Below are 20,325 nucleotides of genomic sequence, written 5' to 3'. Positions count from 1 at the left end.
TCCTAGGATGCCTGGCCATCTTACCCAGTGACTGTGGGCAGTGTACTGCCTCACTTTTGGACTCTTGGCCCCAGGGTTCATGCCTTAAATGGAGGCAATGCTGACACCGGGATGTAGATGTAACCAACCATCTTATTAAATAAGAAACACAGAACCAATACAAAGAAGAAAGCCAAGAGGTCAGAGCTAAGAGCTAAAACCTTACCCTTCCTCCTGCGGTGGTCCTACCTCTCCGAACCAGAGCTACTCCCTGTGTTGAAGTCTTTATATAGAGTTTCTGTTCTGCCTTCTCATTGGTTGTAAACCCAACCACATGACTGCCTTGGCCTGTCTGTATAGACCTCCAGGTTTTCTATGGTTGGTATTGAGATTAAAGGCATGTGTATCCAATACTGGCTGTATCCCTGAACACACAGAGACTTAACTAGCTCTGCCTACCAAGTGCTGGGATTACAAGCATACACCACCACTGCCCTGCTTTCCTATGGCTTGCTAATAGCTCTGACCCCCGGGGCAACTTTATTTATTAACATACAAATAACATTTTAATACAAATAAAATATCACCATACTCTTCACAGTCCCAGTGTGGAACCAAGTCCTGCCGAGGCCATGGAGAGGAGAGTTTACTGTGCAACCTCCCTGGCCAGGCTCACCTGGAGGTGAGAAGCCTCAGGTGCCACCTGGTCAGAATCTACACCTGATGACAGGGGTTTCCTCTGCACTCCACGATTCAGCTTCTAGGATTATTGGAACCTACACCGCCTGAAACTCTACGACCCCTGTGTCCACATCCTGCTGGTCAGAGCACAGCCCCGTGACGGTCTTGGGTTTGGTGGGAGAATTCTGGGTCTGAGGCACTCCTGGCACTTTTGAGGTGTGTGTGTGTGTGTGTGTGTGTGTGTGTGTGTGTGTGTGTGTGTGTGTGAGAGAGAGAGAGAGAGAGAGAGAGAGAGAGAGAGAGAGAGAGAGAGAGAGAGAGAGAGAAGGGGGGGAGAGCTCCACTCAGTGACATGCCAGTGCACATGTTCACCCTGTATGTAGTATGATGTTCACCCTGCCTCTGCATCAGCAGGCTGAGGAGACACGGTGTCTAGGGGTGTCATTCCCCTCCTTGGCTGGAGTCCCCTCAGGCTCACTATCATTGTGACTAGTATGGACCCAGGGACAGAATGCTTGTTCCCAGTGTGCGCCCCACCCTGGATGAAGGCCACTCAGGGAAGCCAGACATTTTGAGCTTCTAGAAACAGCTGACAGTTGTGAGACCAGAATTACAATGATCTACTTCTAATGTCTTCTTTTCAAAGGAGGATAGTGTGTGGTCTCAGTTACTAAAACGTAAATATTTTGTCTTTTTTAGCAAAACATAAACCAAAGGCCACTGCTGACCCCTGACAAGCATTACTGACCAGCACCACCAGGGGGCAACACAACACAAGCGCTGCCCTCCCAGGGTGCCATGAGAAGCCACACCACCCCCTACGATAATTCCCTAAAACGTGTTTGTATTTAAATGAAAATACTGGACGTGATAGAGCAGAGAGCATTTTTAATGGAAAATTAATTGATAACACAATTCTGTTTCAACGTTCTCTCTCTCTCTCTTTTTAAGCGTAAACGACTGTGTGTGTTCCACAGTCTTCTGATGAGAAGGCCCCCCACACAGGGGCTCGCTCCTCTCAGCACGCAGTTCTCCAGTCGGGCTTTGCTTCTTTAGGTTGTGCATTGATATGGGCTTCTCAGTTCAGAAGACAAGGCACTAGAACTATTTTTATCAGCTACATTATACATTGAAGATATATTGATCCTCTCATCAAATATACAATTACAGTATGGTTTGATGCAGATTAGTTCAAAACACCCAAGGCACACACTTTGTTTGTTTGCTTGTTTTAAATCAATTTTTTCTATTCAGTGTTTATTTGAAGGCTCATATTAAAGTTTTGGATTGGCTGTGAACAGAGTTCTAGTAGAAGCCTCGAACAGTGGCTGTTGTGACTTTAAACATAAACCGGCAAAGACTGTGAGCTGCGGACCCACGTCCCAGAGCGCAGGAAGAAACAGCGTCATCAGGACAGTGGGGACTTGAAGGGCCAGCCATGGGGCTGATAGAATCTGGGGTGGGGCACTGGACACCGCCAGACTCTGCCCAAAGCAGGCAGTCTGCATGCCAGTGGCTGCGTGACCCCTTCCATCCAGGAGGTTCTCACCCAGGGTGCAGACATAGTCTAGACCCCCGGGGAGCCAATGCCTCAGATACAGTTCAAGTAAAGAGGAGGTGGGCCAGTAGATGCCCCCTGATGAATACCCACTTTATCAAGGGGTCGTTGGACAGTGAAGCTGGGAGAGCTAGGGGATGACTTGGGAGGATCTACCAGGGATTGCAGGGAGCGAGGGACAAAAATGGGAACACAGTAGCTTCTGCTGCTGCTCGGATGAAGGGTGTGTCCAAGGAGAGACCCTGCCGGGGAACTCAGGAGTCCAGAGGGGTTCACTGGTTTTCACATACACTTTTCAGAAGTGCACGGATGGCCCTGGGCTCCTGATTCAGCTGTTGGCCAAAGACCCAGCTTCTCTCTTGCTCTCCTGGCCTCAGTCCACTGCTGCTCATGAAAGCATCGTCTGGTTAGGTCAGCTAGAGAAGCCACGTGGTCTTCAGTTCCCATGGCCTCTGGCCAGCCGACAACCCTCAGTGCTGTGAGGACACCTCTCTCTCCTCCTGGGAAAGAGGGAGCCGAGCTCAGCTCGATCTCTGGGGTGCCCCTGCATCCACCCTGAAACAAAAGGGACAGCCGGGCCCGGGGCTCACAGGAGTGCTCACACAAGCCCATTTTGACATTTTGCACAATTCTGAAATAATACACAAGGTTTCCATTTCGACAGTGAGGGCGCTGGAGGAAACGGGCCTGAGGCGAAGCGGCTGAAGAAAAGATGCCACCCTATCTATCACCTTGTCCAGGTGGAGCTGACTGAGGTGTGGGACACACCCCACCTCAGATGACGAGCCTGACAGCTCCGAGGGGGTCAGTTCCACCTCCCCCTTTGGAATCAGACCCACAACCTTATTGCAAGAGTATATTTATTTTTTTACAGTAATTTTGGTTGCCATACAAGAGATCGAAGGATTGGGGGGAAAGTGCAAAGTACAGGAACTTTCTCTCTCTCTCTCTCTCTCTCTCTCTCTCTCTCTCTCTCTCTCTCTCTCTCTCTCTCCCTCCCTCCCTCCCTCCCTCTTGCTCTTTCTCTCTCTAAATAAATAAAGTCTAAAAAGAAAAAGAGCACAAAATCAACGGCAACAAAGATAACATGACATGTGCTGTTACACACAAACTATAGTGTGAAACATGGATTCAAAACCCAAAATTGCTAATGGGAGAAAAAAATCGTTATTTGTGGCCCCCCCTACCCACACACACACACAAAAAGTCATTGCCAGGTCAGCTGGGTAATGTTCGCTTGTTCAATAACTCAGGAAAAAAAACTCACCATTTTATTAACTAAAGTATCACAAATATTTCTTATGTAAAGTTTCAGCACGTCAGCAGTCACATTGAGTTCTTTTTAATTGTATGAATTAAATCTAAAATGCGCACGGACACCCCAGAGTAGGGATCCTGGCGGGTATACACAATTTACAGCTTGAGAGATTTTGGTTTTGTATACACAATATTACAGAAACTAGGCATGTAAATTTATGCAGTTATTTAAATTACAGTATATAACAAAAGTTGATCTTAAAACCTGGAATAGTGGTAACATGGTCCTTATGAGCAGTTTAACATCTGATTCACCACTGAAGAGGGTCCTGGAGTAGGGCCTGGTTCTGACATGTTCCAAGTGGGGAGAACAATGGGCGGCGATTGCAATGAGGGACTATTGCTTTCTTAGCAACGTTCACTGTCAGAGATAGAGACCCAATCATCTAGGCAAATGTGTGTGTTTGGGTGGTTGGGGGGGGGGGGTTCTGATAGGCCCGGCTGTGTTTCTGTGACCAGACACTGCAAAGCAAAGCTGGTCTATCAGCTCCCAAGGCTGGCAGTCAGCTTGCTTCTGCTTGGTGGCATTTGGCTTGAAGTCTAAGGAAGGCAGTCGCGGCCTGTCACCCGCTGCCTAAGTTCAGCGGGCCCCAAGCCATCAGGTCTCCTGCCTGGCATCTGCCTGGCACTGAGCACAGAGGTAATGCCAACCGGAGGCAAAGGAAAGGAGCCCAGTGACATGGCACACTGAGGGGACTTCGAAGAACCACCCAATGGAAGACAAATTCATGGCGGGGCCACATTTTCACACTCTCTGAATTCTTTGCGGGCTACCCGCTGTGTCTGGATTTGTAGTGTTTCTGGAACATTGCTAATTCACTCACCTTGCTGTGGGAAAATGACAGAACCCAGAGCAAGGTGTTCAGCAGTCACCTGGTACCAGCTGATTGGATGGTTTACAAGTTGGGGTTGACCTGCAAAGGGTTTTGGGAACAGATTAAGATTTGAAGCCTTGGTCTCCATATCAAGGGGTGTGGTGTGGGCATGCTTGAGGGTGTGTGTGTGTGTGTGTGTGTGTGTGTGTGTGTGTGTGTGTGTGTATACATGCATGTGCATGTGTGGGCATTGTTTTTGGAGAAACTGACAAGTTGTGGATTCTAATCCTTTTTGAAGTAATAATTGGCCTTCAGTGATGAAGCTGTGGCAAGTCTGGAAAAAAAACGACCCAATGCTGCAGGTTCCAATGTGTCCAGGGAAAGATGATTTTTAAAAGGTTGCTTGTGTAATTGTCCCAACGAAATGGTGTCGCTAAACCACAAACCTTTTCTCCCTTTAGCTTTCCAGCACTAGGTGGCACAGAGGCTGCCCAGTAGACCAGCCACTTTTTTTTTTCTTAAAATATTGTGCTTATGAACTATCTGTACACATATTTAAACTTGCAGTAAAGAAAGAGATTTTTTTGTTTAAAAATTGCTAAATTTTTATGTGTTCATTCTAGAGCTGTTCCAGGCCTCGTCAGACAGGTGGTTGTGAGCATAAGTGAAGGAAAAAAAAAAAGAAAGAAAAGAAATTATGTTTTATAATTAGAGATGGGCTGGGCTAGTTCTGAAATAATAAAACCGTAACCTGACATTCACGTCTCCTCTGAGTGCGGGGGGAGGGGGATTCGGGAGCCTAGCTGGCTGCGTTGGTGGCTGTGTGCAGTCGGTGACCTCCCTGGTACATTAGAGGTATTGTTTTGGGATGGAGAGATCTGGGGGCAAGAAGGGCAGGCTCAGGCAGCTGGGCCTGAGGTGAGGCTTGGTCCAGGATGCTCCCTGCCTTCCTTTCCACACACACCTACACTCTGCCACAGCCTGTGCCCCACGTTCTGTCCACCAGGTCCTGACCACGGGCTTCTCTGAGACCCAGACTTACAGTTAAGACAAGCTGGTGGGATCCCCGGTAACTGAGAGAAGGGAGAAAGGCCCCTGAGTTCCACCTTTCTTGGCCTCTGAGAGCCAAAGGGTTGCCTCAGCAGGATGCTCGCCCGCTGGTGTGGATGGAAGGCAGGGAGCACCCCATCCTCTCCCAGGGAGGACGTCAGCTTCCTCGGGCAGCCGGGCTCACCACGAGCCTCAGGTCTTGTCCTTGTCAGAGCAGTTGCTCATCTGTTCTGACCTCTGTGGAGCTCGGCAGACATCCAATTAAAGGAAATTCAAGAGCCCCCGCCCGCCTCTCCCTCCTGGGTAGATGCTGCTCCAGGCAGACACCCGCTCTTGTCCTAGAGGAGGTTGTGGGCTTGGACAGCCACACACTGGCTGGCTCTGTGGCCAGGCCTCCCTCCCTCCTCCTCAGGATCGTGACTTTGTGCTTTGGCTAACTCCGTGTGACTTCGGTTTGGCCGCCCTGGAATTGCTAACCGGTTTGCAGAAATAAAGAAAGCAAGTTAGGCAAGCTGGGCACGATCCTGTCCACATAGCTACCACCGCCAAGGACCTCGGGGCCAAAGAAACTCAGATGCACGTCACAGGAGTCGGACAAAGAGGCGGATGGGACGGCGCTTCTCTACCGTCTGGCTCAGGCAGGGCTCCACCTGGAGCTGCTCACTGAGAGCTGAGCGCAGGGGAGGACAAGAGCCAGTGAGCCCACCCAGAGGCCACAAGCCTGAAGAAAGGCTGTGTTCTGGGGCTGGAGGGTGAGAGCTGCCAGAAGGCAGAGGAGGGAGGCCTCAGGAGGTATCTGGAGTACACTGGTACCTGCCACAGGAGGAGAGGGTCCCACATGCCATCAACGGGAGCCTCTGGGACCATGACAGAAAACCCCCTTACCGTCCCTTTGGACAGAAGCCGCCCAAGAAATCTGCATGGAGAGCTGGGTTTTGAGGCCCTGGCTTGGCCACACCAAGGACACCCACAGCACTTCTTTGGGTACCCAGAGACAAACCCATGGACCGAGAGTGGTGCTCTCTCAGCCTCTGCTTGGCCACCACACTTTTCAACATAAGCCCATCTCTACTTATAACGAAGGAGTCTGTGAAGGCCCAGGGCAGCCACTCTTATCTGTCCAGCAGCTGTTTCAAAGCCCTTTCTATGTTCATCCTGTGCCCGACCCGAGTCACCCCCAGATCTATCAAGTCTTCCTTCTGGAGGTTCGGCAAGTGGCTGCCGTCAATCTCATTGTCCATGAAGGTCTCCTTGTGTTCACCCAAGTTCAGACTTTCCAGCCAGTCTGCCACGTCTGGTTTCGTCCACAGGTGGACAGGCTTAGTTGTAAAAGGCTTATTTGAGATTGGCTGTTGCAGTATTGAAGGAGATGGTGACCTGCTGCGTCCTGCTGGGTTCAAGCCAAAGAGGTCCCCTGCAGGGGACTGGCTTGGAAGGCTAAAGACATCTGAGAGTGTGGGGGAAGGAGAGGCTGCTGCAGCAGACAGAGGGGTGGGCAGAATCTCTTTGTTCAGCTCTGTTGGTGAGACCACAGGGCTCGGGGCGCGCCTTGGTCCTGAGGTCCTGTTCTCATAGTCGGGGGGCCGGCTCTGCAGGGTGATGGGCTGGGAGGTGCCCGGGCGGACAGTGAAGGTGACCGTCGTGCTCCGTGTTCCTGAGACTGTGCTCATGACCTCCGGGCTTCTGAAACAGCAATGACAGAGAGGAAGATCACTTCCAGGTCACTGAGGATTGTGGGATGGGGAGGGGAGGCACCCACACCACAGCAGAGGGTCTGCACTGGCAGTGATACAGACTGCCATGCCAGTCAGAAAGGGGTGGGTAGAGCAGGGGGCACCGCAGCACAGCAAGCCAGCCACTCACCTGGGCCAGGCTGGGAGGCACCTGGAGGGACCCCCTGTGTAGGCCAGAACGAGCCTGGGCCCTCTCCAGCAACCTACACCTTCCAGAGGACTCAGCAGCCTGCCAGGGCTCTGCTTATGGGTTAAAGTCCTCGGGTTCTGGACAAATGCACAGCTTACGTTGCTTCAGAAGTGCCACACAGGCATGTGAGGTTGGGAGAAATTCTCCTTGGGTGCTCAAGGTACAGAGCATCCAGGGTGCTAGTGTGTCCTGTGCTCAGTTCTGCAGGGGGCCTGCCTGCCAGGGAACGCTGCCGACTACTGTTTCACTGTAGGCCCCAGGGTATACCGAGGCACTCACTCCCTCCATGCAGAGACTTACTGTCCTTATTACCACAGGAGACAGAAGCCCCCTCTCCCAGTGGTGGCCACCGGTGTCCTTCCTGCCACATCTGGGTAGGTGAAGTCCTCAGAACAGGGAGGCGCAGGCTCAACTCTCCCAGGCCTAGTGTAGGCTGATGACTCCCACTGGGAGGAGGTCCTACTGGGTGCCCAGGAAGTCCCTGTCCTCACTTACCTATCTGGAGGTGGTCGTTTTATGAAATGTGTTCCCCTATCCATGCTGGGCAGCCCCCCCCCCAAGACTTTCTAGCCACACACCTAGAAAGGTGAAGCCTCCCTCAAGACCTGCTTCTTGCTCTGCTGTCTCCAAACTGCAGCCTTGTGACTACAGACACCACCAAAGTGGAAACAGAGCGTCTCTTGACCTGGGCTCGCTCATGTGAATGTGGACACAGCACACCCCTCTCATTTCTGGAAAGGTCCATTCTGCCACAGGCACAACCTGGACTGACATGACTCAGAGTTTATCCCACATGCCTTCCTGTCCTGTGGAAACTGGTAGGAACTGAGGGCCCCTGAGTCCACCTCGTAACTGTCAGGGTGGAGCTTCTGGGGTGTGGTGTCATGGTGTCTGTCTTGAGTTAAACTCCTTCTGCTGTTGGTACACAGAACTTTGGGGGCCTCTTGCTGAGGCTCCCTGCAGGGCTCTGAGGTGCTAACAGACTAGGACCTCTTCAGAGCCTAAGTCGAGGGGTGAGAGCTTGAGGCACCATCCCGTGGTCCCCGGACTGCACTCTGCCTGTCCCTTTCCCTTGGGTGCTTTTGGTTTTCTTTGCCTGCTGTGTGTCTAGTGAAGCCATTGGCTGGTCACCCAGGCCCCTCTCTGTCCTGGGGAATACCCCTACTAGGATTAGTCGTGACTACTTCCAACAGGGGAAGAAAGGAGGCATGGGTTCTGTGGGCCAGGCCTCTGCTGTGGATGTGTGGACTGCTGCTCTGGAGCCTCAGACCTGCAGCCATGGCTACAGGGAAACTGTGGGTACCTGTGGGGCAGGCCCCGGAGTTCTCCCCGCAACAAAGTTGCCTGGTTACAGGTTGTACGTGTATGCAGGTCATCTCAGCAGGCCTGAGGCAGCCCACGGAGTGAAGGTGGGCCAGGGACATGGTAAGGGGCTGTGGAACCTGCCATGCCCCCCTCTGATATTCAGGTTGTAGGGTGTTCCACTCTGGGTCCAGCCTGAACAAGCATTGCAGTGGCCCAGGTCTCTTTGCAATGCATGTGTGTGTGTGTGTGGGGGGGGGGGGCTCGTTTCCAGCATGTAGCACTTTCCCTATACAGAAGTGGGGTTCCCTCAGGCAAGGACATTAGGAAGGAGCGGGGAGGCAGGAGGGCATCCCACAGGAGCTCCCGAGAACCAGTCGGGAGGGCCATGTGTAGTTCTGTGTCCATCACTGGCCTGCCCCTTAGTTTGGGGCCGTGTGGTTGGCATGTGAGTCCTCCAAGGGCCAGCAGATGCCCAGGCACCATTCAGCAGTATCTCTAACCCAATATCCTGGGCTGGATTGGCTTTGGTGAGGACGGACTCAGCAGCAGCTGCTGCTGGGAAACGGGTAGGAGCAGGGACAGCGGCACACAGGGAGCACGCAGCAGGCTGCACTTACTTCTGCTCAGCATGACCCTCTTCTGCACACAGCACCATGGGAGCAAAGGGAAACGACACAGGGCGTGGTTGAGACGACACTGCAGAACTGACTGGAAAGCAAGGAGAGGCAGCAGCCTCCTCACGGGCGAAAACAAGGTGGGTGGGCCCTGGCTGAATGCCCCCCACCTCAGACCCCTCCTGGCAGGCAGCCCAGGGGCTCAGACCTAGCACTCACGTGAGCGAGGGACCCCATGCCTTCTCTGGCCTGAGGTACCCTGACACACTCAAAGAGGAAAGACCCGCTGACAAGCGGCTCGCAGCTATTTCCCTAACTCGACTTGGGACTTGGAAAGAACGAGTCAATGTTCCCAGTGGACCAGGCCACCCTGCCCAGGCTAGGGCTTTGCATCAAGTTTATACCACAGTAGGGCGGCCAGCCCAGCAGCTAATGGCAGGGATACAGTCCTGGCCACCTGCTTTGGGGCCTGCAGGTGCCCCACCCAGCACAGCAATTGCCGAGCAGAGTTGGATGGCTAGCCTGCCGGCCTGCTCTGAGCCTTCTGGGTAGCCTGCCTCCTTCCTGGTGAATCACTGTCATGACTCACTGGATCCTCCCGCGTGCGCAGATCATTATGTTGCTAGGCAACGGCTGGGCTGCTGGGCGGCATATACAGAAGTCTGTTACCCTGATTTAGAACAGATACACACTCACAAACACCCGCCTCTGGGAGGATCATCTCTCGCCTGCTTTTTAAATCAAATTCATTTAAAAATGTGAGAATTAAAAAACAAAACAAAACCAGCCCAAGAGCAAATCCAGCTGCTGGCAGACACGCTTCACCTGTCTTCCCTGGCAGGGACTGATGAGCTGGGGAGGCAAGCGGGTAACAAGACGGACACCGGGGTTACCGATTCGGTTTGGATCTGAGCAGAAGCCTGGGCCAGAGGTCCCTCGTGGGCCAGCACTGGTATTAGGGTTCAGAAACCTCTGGGCATGGACCCTCAGCCTCAGGCTCGCCTCTGTATGAGGCACTTACTTCTAAACCATTTGTCTCCTCTCCTTCCTTTCCTCCATCCTCTCTCCCCCTTTTTTGGTGACGTGAGACAGAGTCGCACTGTCAACCCAGACTGGCTTAGAACTTGTAGCAACCCCCCTGCCTCAGCCTCCCTAGTGCTGGTATTACAGGTGTGTAGAACCACGTCAGGCACCCGACAGCTTCCTTACGAGGCTGCTCTGCCTTTCCAGGCTTCCGTAAATGGGTTATGGGGCTTTGCACTGTAGGAGCGGCACCCTTGTCTCTCCCTGAGACTGTTCTAGTGTTTGCTCAAGTCTCAGAAGCCGGGACCCCTCAGCCCGTCTGATCCTGGGTCCGGGCAGTCCCCATGGGCTCAGAGGACTGGGAGGGCTCTGCTCTCTCCAGGTCTCAGGGTGTGGCCCGGCAGAAGGAATGGCTGTGGGACACTGCTTGCTTTCCTGCTGAGGAGGCTGCCTCAGGCTCAGCATCGCTGTCAGGGGTCCCACTTGGCTCACTAGTCTCTAGGTCAGGAAGGTGCCTGCTTCCAGGAGGAACTGTCCACCTGTGACAGGCTCTTGTCAAACGAGGCATGAGATCAAGAGAGAACATCGGAGGGGGTTGGAGAGACGGTTCAGCGGTTTAGAACCCTGGCTGCTCTCGTAGAGGACCCCGATTCAATTCCCAGCCTTCCCCTCCTCCTATGGTTCAACCATCTGTAATTCCAGCTCCAGATGGTCCAACGCACTCTTCTGGACTCCACTGCATGTACATGGTGCACAGACACAAGCAGGCAAAACATCCATGACACATATCAATAGAGAAATACAAGCTTTCTAAAAAGGAGGCCGGCTGCTTGATGCTCAAAGGAAGGGACTCTGTCCGAGCAGTCACCTCAACACGTGGGCTGTGGCAGAAAGTGCTAGGCAGTCCCCGGCAGAGCTCACCCCACTACTGAGCGCCGCCCCTTGGCAGCACCATCCCCTTCCAGGGTTGGTTGGTGACTGAAGCTGCCTGACAGTGCAAAGAGCTTGAGATGCCATGGAACAGAAGCCTGTGCTCTGGTACCAACTGGGCACAGTCGTTTAATGATCCATATTGATTAGTTTCAGAACTGAAAGGCTGGATCATACGGGCGAGCCAGCTGAGAGCCAGGGGACATTGGTCAGGGGTAGTAGATGCTGCAGTCTGGGGACCCGGGAGGACAGCAGGGGTTGAGTGAAGCCCCATAAGCATCTGGAACACTGCCTGCCCAGGGGTATTGGGGACCTGGACTTCCTTAGTGCCACTGTTTTCCTCCCAAGCCCTATGTGCCTCAGCAAGGCCAACGTGCGGGCAGTGAAGTGTACCCCACATCCTCATAAGGAGCCACAGGGATTCCCCCAAGCACTCGCTACCCCGTGCTCTAGGGAGAATGAACACAAGCTGAGTTTGTCCATGGATGCTGGAAGAGCATTCATTTCTAAGTGATGCCTGGGGTCTGTCGGTTAGCTCAGCAGAGCCAAGAGAGGCCACTCCTGTTTCCCAGGTCACAGCCAGCTTGACCTGGGTCAGTGCTTATAGGCAGGCAGCCGGGTCTAGTTCTTCAGCATCTCCAAGGCACTTCTCCTCTTCAGTATGGACCTCCAAAGCATCTTCTTCACGTCACATGCAGCCTTAGGAATGTCAAGGAAACCGGAGTCCGGTTCCGGTAAGCCGCGGTAAGTCTGTGCATGGTTTCTACCCCCTTGGATCCAATTCCATGTCCTCACAGCCTATTCACTCCTTGCCTCGTGGCCTGGCTCTGACTCGACTTCATGGAGAGTCCCTTCCGGCTCAACTTCACACTCTCCACCCTCTGTGTTCAGGATACTGTGCTTCTAGTTTCTGTACAGCGGGCTCCTTTGTGTATATCAGGTCACCAAAATTCACTTCCTCAGAGTGCCAGCTCCTATCTGCCCGGGGCCACTCTAACCTGATGGAGTCCTTTCCCTCTGTGCCATTTGTCACACGCCATCCTGTCTTGCTTAGTATTCACCATTTCTCACCTCGAGAACTGGCACTCCCCCAGGGAACAGTGGCCATGCTTTCTCAATGGCACATGCTTCTCTCAAGTGACAAAATCTGAGCACCACATGGTGCCGGGTCGCGTGGGCATCCACAGACCCTGCCTGGGCGAATGATGATGACCATGTGTGCTAGTTGCGGAGAGCCACAGTGTCCTCTGTGGTGATGTCCTCTTATCTCTTTCTTGAGCTGGGCACTGGGCTACAGACAGTGGTGTCGGCTTAGTGATCTCCCTATCATGGCTGGGCACTGGTCCTACACAGCTTTAACCAGGACAACTAAGTGCTCTGCGTAGATTAACAAAGCGGCCAGAATGTCAGTCAGGCCTGCAACCTCCACTGTGGGCCAGATGCATCAGCAGATGACAGGAAGCCTCTGAAAGTCAAAAGCCCTGTCCAGCTGAAGGACATTCCAGGGTCACCCATGAAGCCTTTGCATATCTGTCCCACAGGGGCTGAGGCAGACCCACCAACACAGCCATATCCTCTGCATTCTGGGCTCTTGGGGCCAGGGGTTGGGGGAGAGCTGCTGAGCAGTGGGATCCATGCTGGGGGCCCAGCCAGTATAGGGAAGCCTGTGGGCAGTGGGGGGAGACAGCCATTTTAGATGCAGTCCCCGCCCATCAGCTTCCTGCCTTCATTTTGGTCTGAATCTAACAATGAGATCGCGTCAGCATCAGGCCTGTGGCCAGAACTGCTCACGGCTTTGCTCCATGGTTTTTTTCAGGTCAGGCCCAGGAGGTGTCTCTGATAAAGAAAACCTCCCCGACTGGAATTCCCTTTCAACATATTTGTAATCAAATGTGTAAATCCACACTGTCCTGATTTTGGGGTCAGTCTAAAAATCCTGACTATACCAAAGTTAGACCCCTTAAGCCCAAGGAAGCAAGTGCCAGGCCATCCAAGGCTCGCTCCTCCCTGAACCCTGTCCTGGTGCCGGCAAAGGACGAGTTCCTCGGAGCTTACAAGAGACTCCAGCTGCGAGAGGAGCATCATTTCAAAGGCTAAACGAATTCAGCAAAGCTCTTGTCTGCATGGTGGAACCACTGAGGAACACTCTGAGAGCTGGCCCTTCTTTAGTGAGCAAAGCCACCACCGAGGAAACGGGGTCTCTCTGCCTTAGCGTGTGTCACCCCAGAAAGCATGGCCAGTTTTCAGTTTCCCTCAAAACACCCATTTTTTCTTTTCCTCAGTAATAATTCCCTCCATGGATTTTGAACCTCATTTTGCTCAGGATCATTCAGAACTCTCTCTCTCTCTCTCTCTCTCTCTCTCTCTCTCTCTCTCTCTCTTTTTTTTTTTTTCATTTTTGAGACAGGGTCTCTTTGTGTAGCTCTGGCTGTCCTGGAACTCGCTCTGTAGACCAGGCTGGCCTTGAACTCACAAAGATCCGCCTGCCTCTGCCTCCCAAGTGTGCCACCACCGGCCAGCTCAGAACTCTCAACTTTTAGAAGCATTTACAAGTGGTGGCAAGATGCCTGTGCAGAGTGAACCACCAGTTGCTATCCTGGGCCAGACAGTGAAGGCAATAGGGAGGCGTTTGAGCAATGTGAGCAGGTGGCCGATGCACCCAAGACAAGAGGCTGAGCTTGGACACCTCTAACTGCCACATGGGATGCATTAGTGGTTCCGCGAAATGCCTGTGGTCCTCTGTGTCTTGCCACTGCAGCTGGCACCCCAGGGTCCTGTGCCCACACCCAACCTGGTGCAGTCCTTAGATTTGAAAAGGAGTGTGTTTCCTCTACTGCTTGAGGTCAGCAACTGCCATCTCCACCCTCAGCAGCAGGGGAGTTCCAGGTCCAACGGCTGCTCCTGCCTTCTCGGAGCTTAGTCTAGCCTTATAGGCAGTCTTCAGTGGCGGGCCCTATCTCTGGAGCCAATCCTCAGTCTCATCTTAGGAGTAGAACCTTCCCACAGAGTCCCCTCGACTCTGTGCTTTGTGGCTCTGATTGCCAGTTTCTGTCTCTCTGTTGGTTGATGGCCCGGCTGCTGGGACCTATGTGACAGAATGCCTGGTGTTTGGAGGTGCTGGGTAGGTGTTGGCTAAAGTCCTTGCTGCAAGTGACTTTGGTCATGAACAAACTGTCTGGGTTGTGGCAGTTCTGCCCACTGGGATTGTGCTGGTGATGGTCTCTCTGAGCCCAATTCTACCCCTGGCAACCAGGAGTCCCAGCACCCAGTGGAGGGCAAGTCTCCCTCTACTAGGAACCACCGGAGGTTGTCTAAGCAGAAAAAGAAAGGACAGGGGGTCATCTGCCACCTTTCAGAAGGCCCCCCGTGAATGAGGCCAGTAGACATGCTCAGGGATCCTGACGTGGAAGGCTGCCCCCTGCCCTCTGAGCTCTGCAGTGCTGGACTCATTCCCTCTCCATTTATCTTCTGCTAAAGACGGCCATCAGCAGGGAGACAGGAGAGACTGCAAGTCTGTCCCGAGTCCTGGCCTCTGCTCCTGGTCACCATGTACACGGCTATCTGCTTAGCCTCTCTGAAGAATGGGCTTAATACCCAGGCCCCCGCTGCCTAGTTGTCATAAACACCAGGCTGAGGGCTTGCAAATGTTCCACAAGAGGTTATACCATAAAGGACCATGTTACTATGTAGGGGAAGGGTGAAACGCACACATTTTAAGGTTGCCTAGAGACCTCAATAGATGAGGAAAACTTGCAGCTGTGTATGCAGTTACATCCACCAGAAGTGAGGGGTTTCTGCAGATGTCCCCTAGCTAGCAGGGAGCCATGGAAGCATGCCTCTGCACACCACCTGGGTCGGGTGTCCTGTGAACGGGTGGCAGCATCCGCAAGCTTCTTTACACTATCGACTAATCAGTATTTCTCAGAGGAGTAAAGCAGCCGTCCAAGTCATTCATTTACAACCACACTGAAAGGTAAGAGGGAGAATCGTGGCTCACAGCCCAGACCTCAAGACTCAAATGCAGTGTGATGTCCCTGATCAATGGGCTTGGTTGTTTGAATCAGATGCCTGCCCAGCGGGAGAATTAAAGAAAGACTTCATTAGTCAAAACGATGAAACCCGAGCTCAGCTGTCAGTCAGAGAAGCTGAGAAGCACACGGACGTGGAAAGACATCATGCACGTACATCACGCACAGAAACAAAAACAAGAAAGCCACAAGGGAGGGCAGAGCCTGCAAGGCTGCCGAGTACCATCCCAAAGCCACACACAGTCAAGGGGCTGTTCTAGAACCTTCTGGTCGGGCTTAGAAAGAATGAGTATTTTACTCCCATCCCAGTGAAGGTAGCTGGTTAAACCCTACAGGATGCTGAAAACGGCCCGTTGGGCCCAACTGGCAGTGATTCCTTTGTGATGTCACCCCGGGTTGGATGACGCAGCCATGGGGCAGGTGTTCATCCTGAGTAAATGACCCAGCTCCTCCCCAATCTTCAAACTCACTAGTGATTGGGGGAGAGGGAATGACCCACGCATGTTCGGGCACCTGACTACACCACCCACCCTCCGGCCACCTCTGTCCACCAGTCTGGGGTTGAATGAGGCTCTGCCTGACTTCCGAGGTGGTCCTGGCAAAAGGCTGGAAGGAACTGAACAGAGATCTGAGCTTCCTTTGGGAAGTGACCACGGGCCTGGCCCAGTGCCCTCTGGCTTCTTTATGTGTCTTTAGGAGGGTGTGTCACAGGCCGCACAGCCGCCACGGTCTTGGCTCTGCTGTAGTCCGGTGATAGGTGGTGACAGCCTAACAGGTGTGGCAGAGGCCATGCGCGCCCTCTCTTCTCAAATGCCTTGGTGGCTCCCCAGTGGTTTTGCTTGGCCAGTGCGGGGCCACACACGCCCAAGCTGACTGGGAACTTACCTTGGAGCGAGGTTGGCTGACTTGGCTCCCACCGGCAGTTCCAGCCCTTCCCCGGGCTTGACCAGTTTCCCCCTGTTCATCTGCTGCAGAATGGAGTTCAGCTCGCTAATGACATTTGCCTTTGGGCCTGAGAGAATTGGGCTTTTGACCTCTGGGACGTCACCCCACAACTTGGAGGTCCTTGGCTGGATGACCTTTGCCACACTGGCCTGGGCACTGCCCGGCGGGGGTGGGGGTGCAGGTGGGGGGATCACAAAGCCATCTGTGTCCTCTTCTGGGAGCGTGTCTTGGTAAAGTGCGTTGCTCTTGTGGACGATGGGCTTCATTTTTGGCTTTGGAGGTACTGGGGGCTTGTCAACCACAAAGGCTTGCCCGTCTGCATAGACTGTACAGGTATCCATGCTCTCTCCGCCCTCGGAGGACAGCGTGGAGATGCTGGACACTGTGGAGATGGTGCTGGTTGTCTCGAGATGGTGGTCGCTGCTACTCCGGCTGTCCACCTCCTCGATCCCGGAGTCGGTGACGGCGTCAAAGCTTTCGGGGGGCGGCAGGAATGAGGAGGGCAGACAGTTGGAGATGCCAGTCGGCTTCTTACCGTCTGCAGAGTTGGCTGGCTGGCTGGAGTTCAACGAAGGGGGCTGAGGGGCATCGGTTTTCTTCTGTTTGACCAAGTCAGCCAGAGCGGGAACCGAAGCCGCACGGTCGTCGGGGATATCAAAACTATTGGCGAATTCCAGGGGGGGAGGCAATGGTTCTGTGAAAAGGAAGTCCTCATCCAAGTCCACGGACGCCAGAGGGGGAGGGGGGATGCGGAATGGCAGAATCACCGCCTCTTCCACGGAGCCCGCTGCCACAATGGTCCTGCCGGGCGCGGCGGCGGGCTCCGGGGCAGCGGAGATCTGTAAAGCACCTTCGGTTTTGGGAACGCCTTCTGGCACTGTGGAGGGTGAGTGGTCTGGCTTTATATCCACATCCTCTCTGTCCTCCTCTTCCTCCAGGGGTGGCCCTGCCGTGGGGACGTCCACCGTGTGCACCATCAGCAGGCCGGCTGACTTCTGCTGGGCTGTGTCCACGATGTTGATCAGCATGTTCTTCTTGTCATCACCCCTCCGGTCCTTGCTCAGGTCCGTCTCGTACTTGTTCTCTGTCTCTTGCCGTCGCAGGGGACCCCGGGTGTTCTGCCTGGTGACGGGAGGGAAGCTGGACTCCACGCTGGACCGCATTTTGGTATCGATGTAGAGAGGCTTGTTGAGGTCAGCCTTGGGGGCCTCCCCCTTGTGCCCCTGCTGGGACTCCTGCATGGCTCGATCCCTGGCGGACAGTGCCAGGGCCAGCGGGGAGCTGGGGTCGAGCAGCCGCCCCGTGAGGGGGTGCACGTAATTCTCAGGGCTGGCTGGGCTGCCACTCTTGAGAGGAGCTGCTGGGCCACTCTCAGGCCCCTTGGCTTTGGATGTGGAACTCAGGGGTCCCCCGGTCTCTCCCTGAGTCCCAGCCTCGCCACCACCTAGGAAGTGGTTCTCCAGCTCCCTGGGTGCTGTCCCAGGGGTAGGCGACAGCGGTTGTTCCGTTCCATCCTCGTCACCAAACTCACCCTCCTCGGGGAACTTGGAGGGCCGTATCCGGGGAGCAGGTGGCCCCAGACCCACATCCTCATCTCCCAGGTCTGTGGAGAGGAAGGCCGGGGAATTCCTCCTGGCTTCCAGACGCTTCTCCCGGTCACGCACAGCCCCAGCGATGGCTGCAGCGAAGGGGCTGCTGACAGTGAGGCTGTCGTCGGGCCGAAGCTGGCCCGGCTCGGTGGCCTGGGGGTCGATCTCCATGCTGCTGCCCTGGCTGCTCTTGCCGCTGCTGCTGGTGGAGGGTTCCTTGACGATGATGGTTGGGATGGGGATGGAGCATGTCTTCTCAGGGCTGTCCTCCACGTTGGACTGCTTCACCAGCATGCCCTTCCGCCTGGCTGGCTTGGCAGGGACATAGACGGCCTTGCTGGCTATCTTTCCCACCTCTGAGTATGGGTTCTCAGGCATCTGCCCCCGCTTGGTGCGGAAGGCGGCCTGTGGGGCGGGGCTGCGGCTGTAGACGTCTTCGGAGTCCAGGGAGAATCGGTCCAGCTCTCTCCTGTAGAAGATCCCCTTTTCCCGCATCATGGTGGCCACAGTGTCAGACCTGGTGGCTGGGGGCACCTTGGCGACGGGGTTCTGATTGAACGCAGGCTTAATTGTCCCATAGACTCTCGGAGTCGGGGACTTAGGGCAGTTGTACGTGGTGGGGGAAGGTGGAGGGGGAGATGGGGGCACAGACTGCGGCGGAGGGGGTATGTCCTCGGAAGTGTCCGGCATGGACAAGCTTCGGGTGAACTTCAGCATCGGGGGAGCCAGAAACTGCCGCTCTTCCTCTGTTATCCCTGCAAGCAGAGAACGTGGTTTTAAGCCCAGCGACCTCAGAGCCCACTGGAGGCCTCCGGACGGTGTAACATACTGCGACTCCACACACTCACAGACTTAGACAGGAGACAGTTGTTAGAAAGCACAGCACAGCCAGGACGCCGGGGTTAGTCACACGCCCTCTAGGAGCCAGAAACAGGAAGAAAGGTGTTCTGTGGGGTGAACACATGTAGGGATTCGCTTCTCTGGGGGCACACTGTGGCGTCTGGGGTGAGGTAAGGGTGGCAAGGGTCGAAAACAAGGCTGTGTGCAGCCCTCAGGCCAAGCCCTGGCCACCCAAACCCAGAGACGTGGCTGTGTGTGTGTGTGTGTGTGTGTGTGTGTGTGTGTGTGTGTGTGTGTGTGTACATGCAGGAGCTGGTGCAGAAGGCATCTGTCTGCCTCCTTCAGGCCTGGTGACGGCTCGTAAGGGACAGAGGCTCTCACCTGACTCTCTGAGAGGCCATGCGAGTGGCATAAAGGTCAAGGCTGCTGTCCTGTCTGCCCAGGTGTCGGGCAGACCTGCCACCCTCCTAGAACAGCTGTCTGCCCAGCGGTGGCCCATGCGTGCTAAGAGGAGGGCTACTGTTCTTGTGTGGTCTTCTCCAAGGGGACATTGGCCAGTTTTGTCACCGGCTTCCTCTGGGCCACACGGAGGGCTCTGTGTATGTTGAACTCCTCCGCCCTCAGCAGGTGGTTGGCTCAAAAGAAAGGCCATTCTGGCGTGGGCTGTGCCTATGAGGGGAGGGAGCCTTGATTTCCCACCTAGTCTTGGTCCACAGCAGCTGCAGGATGCTAATCAGCGGCTCCATGCCAGCTGCCCAACTCCACAGACGCTCGGAAGTGGGCCTGTAGGACCCTCTGGGGAGTTGTGGTGGGATGTTACGGCTAATCAGGCCTGGCTGACTTGGCACAAAAGCAGAACCATGTTCTGAGACCTGACTGTCAAGTATGCGAGTGTGACCATGAATGGGGCTGTGGCTCAAGCCAACCTGAGCTTTCTCTGGGTGTATTAGCTGGTGTGAGAGCAGGCTCCAGTGCAGCCTAAAACACAGAGACAGAAGCAGCACACGCAGCGGCAGACACCAAGGATGGATTCTCACACGGGGGCATGCAGGTTTTCAGAGGCAACAAAATGAATTACTTGAAAAATAAATTAAAAAAAAAAATTCTCAGGACAAACTACAGTCACTTATTCCATGAGAACTTCCATTTGATAAGGGTATTCCAAATTGAACATACTCCTGTGGGAGGCTAATTTGGCGTCTCAGAGGTCTGTTGCTGAAGGAGATCTCTGTGGACCACTCACTGTGAGTCGTCACCTAATGGCGACATTCCCAAGGAGTAATAATTTAAGAATACCCCTTATAAAAGTAAACCAGGATACATTCAAGTTACAGATTCCAAACTGGGGAGTTCACTGACCTGATAGAAAGATTCTGCTGTCTGACAGGAGGAAATCAACTGTTATTAACCAGAAAGATCCAGAAATACAACAAGGTGCGTGTGCAGCTATGCCGGCCTTAGGTGTGCCAGGGGTGGGTGAGCCACCCAAGCTGCAGACACCACCACGGTCATTACCACCTAGATGCCGCCTCCTGCCTCCTCCTCCTCCGACTAAAAACAGACATGCCATGCCTCTGGCAACATCGTCAGGAGGAGTTTCTGAAACACACAGAGCTTATGTTTCTGGCGGTGCCTTGGCGAGGCTGGAGGCTGCATACCCCCGCTCTTTATGTGGCCAGGCTCCACTGTGTCCAGCAGTAGCCTTGGCTTCCAGAAAGTTCACGTGGT

At 54.1% G+C, this 20,325-nt stretch overlaps 1 protein-coding gene across 6 annotated transcripts in view; it reads right to left on the bottom strand.

Annotated features, from left to right (window-relative positions):
- Positions 1 to 1,603: 1,603 nt before the first annotated feature.
- Shank2 (SH3 and multiple ankyrin repeat domains 2) overlaps positions 1,604 to 20,325 on the bottom strand; it is a 470,619-nt gene continuing 451,897 nt past the window's right edge. For 4 of the 6 annotated variants that reach the window (XM_076555951.1, XM_076555924.1, XM_076555928.1 and 1 more), the window contains 2 exons: positions 16,109 to 18,512; positions 1,604 to 7,083 (listed from right to left, as the gene is read on the bottom strand). In XM_076555951.1, the coding sequence (XP_076412066.1) occupies positions 6,513 to 7,083; positions 16,109 to 18,512 (2,975 nt within the window). In that variant the 3' untranslated portion in view covers positions 1,604 to 6,512. Of the gene's footprint in view, positions 7,084 to 16,108; positions 18,513 to 19,956; positions 19,978 to 20,325 lie in introns of all 6 variants that reach the window. The other 2 variants (XM_076555936.1, XM_076555930.1) reach the window with 1 other exon arrangement.

This window comes from Peromyscus maniculatus, chromosome 1 (genome assembly GCF_049852395.1).
Source record: "Peromyscus maniculatus bairdii isolate BWxNUB_F1_BW_parent chromosome 1, HU_Pman_BW_mat_3.1, whole genome shotgun sequence".
Classification (NCBI taxonomy): Eukaryota; Metazoa; Chordata; class Mammalia; order Rodentia; family Cricetidae; genus Peromyscus; species Peromyscus maniculatus.
The sequence above is the reverse complement of the archived record's forward strand: the minus strand, read 5'-3'. Positions and strand labels throughout refer to the sequence as shown.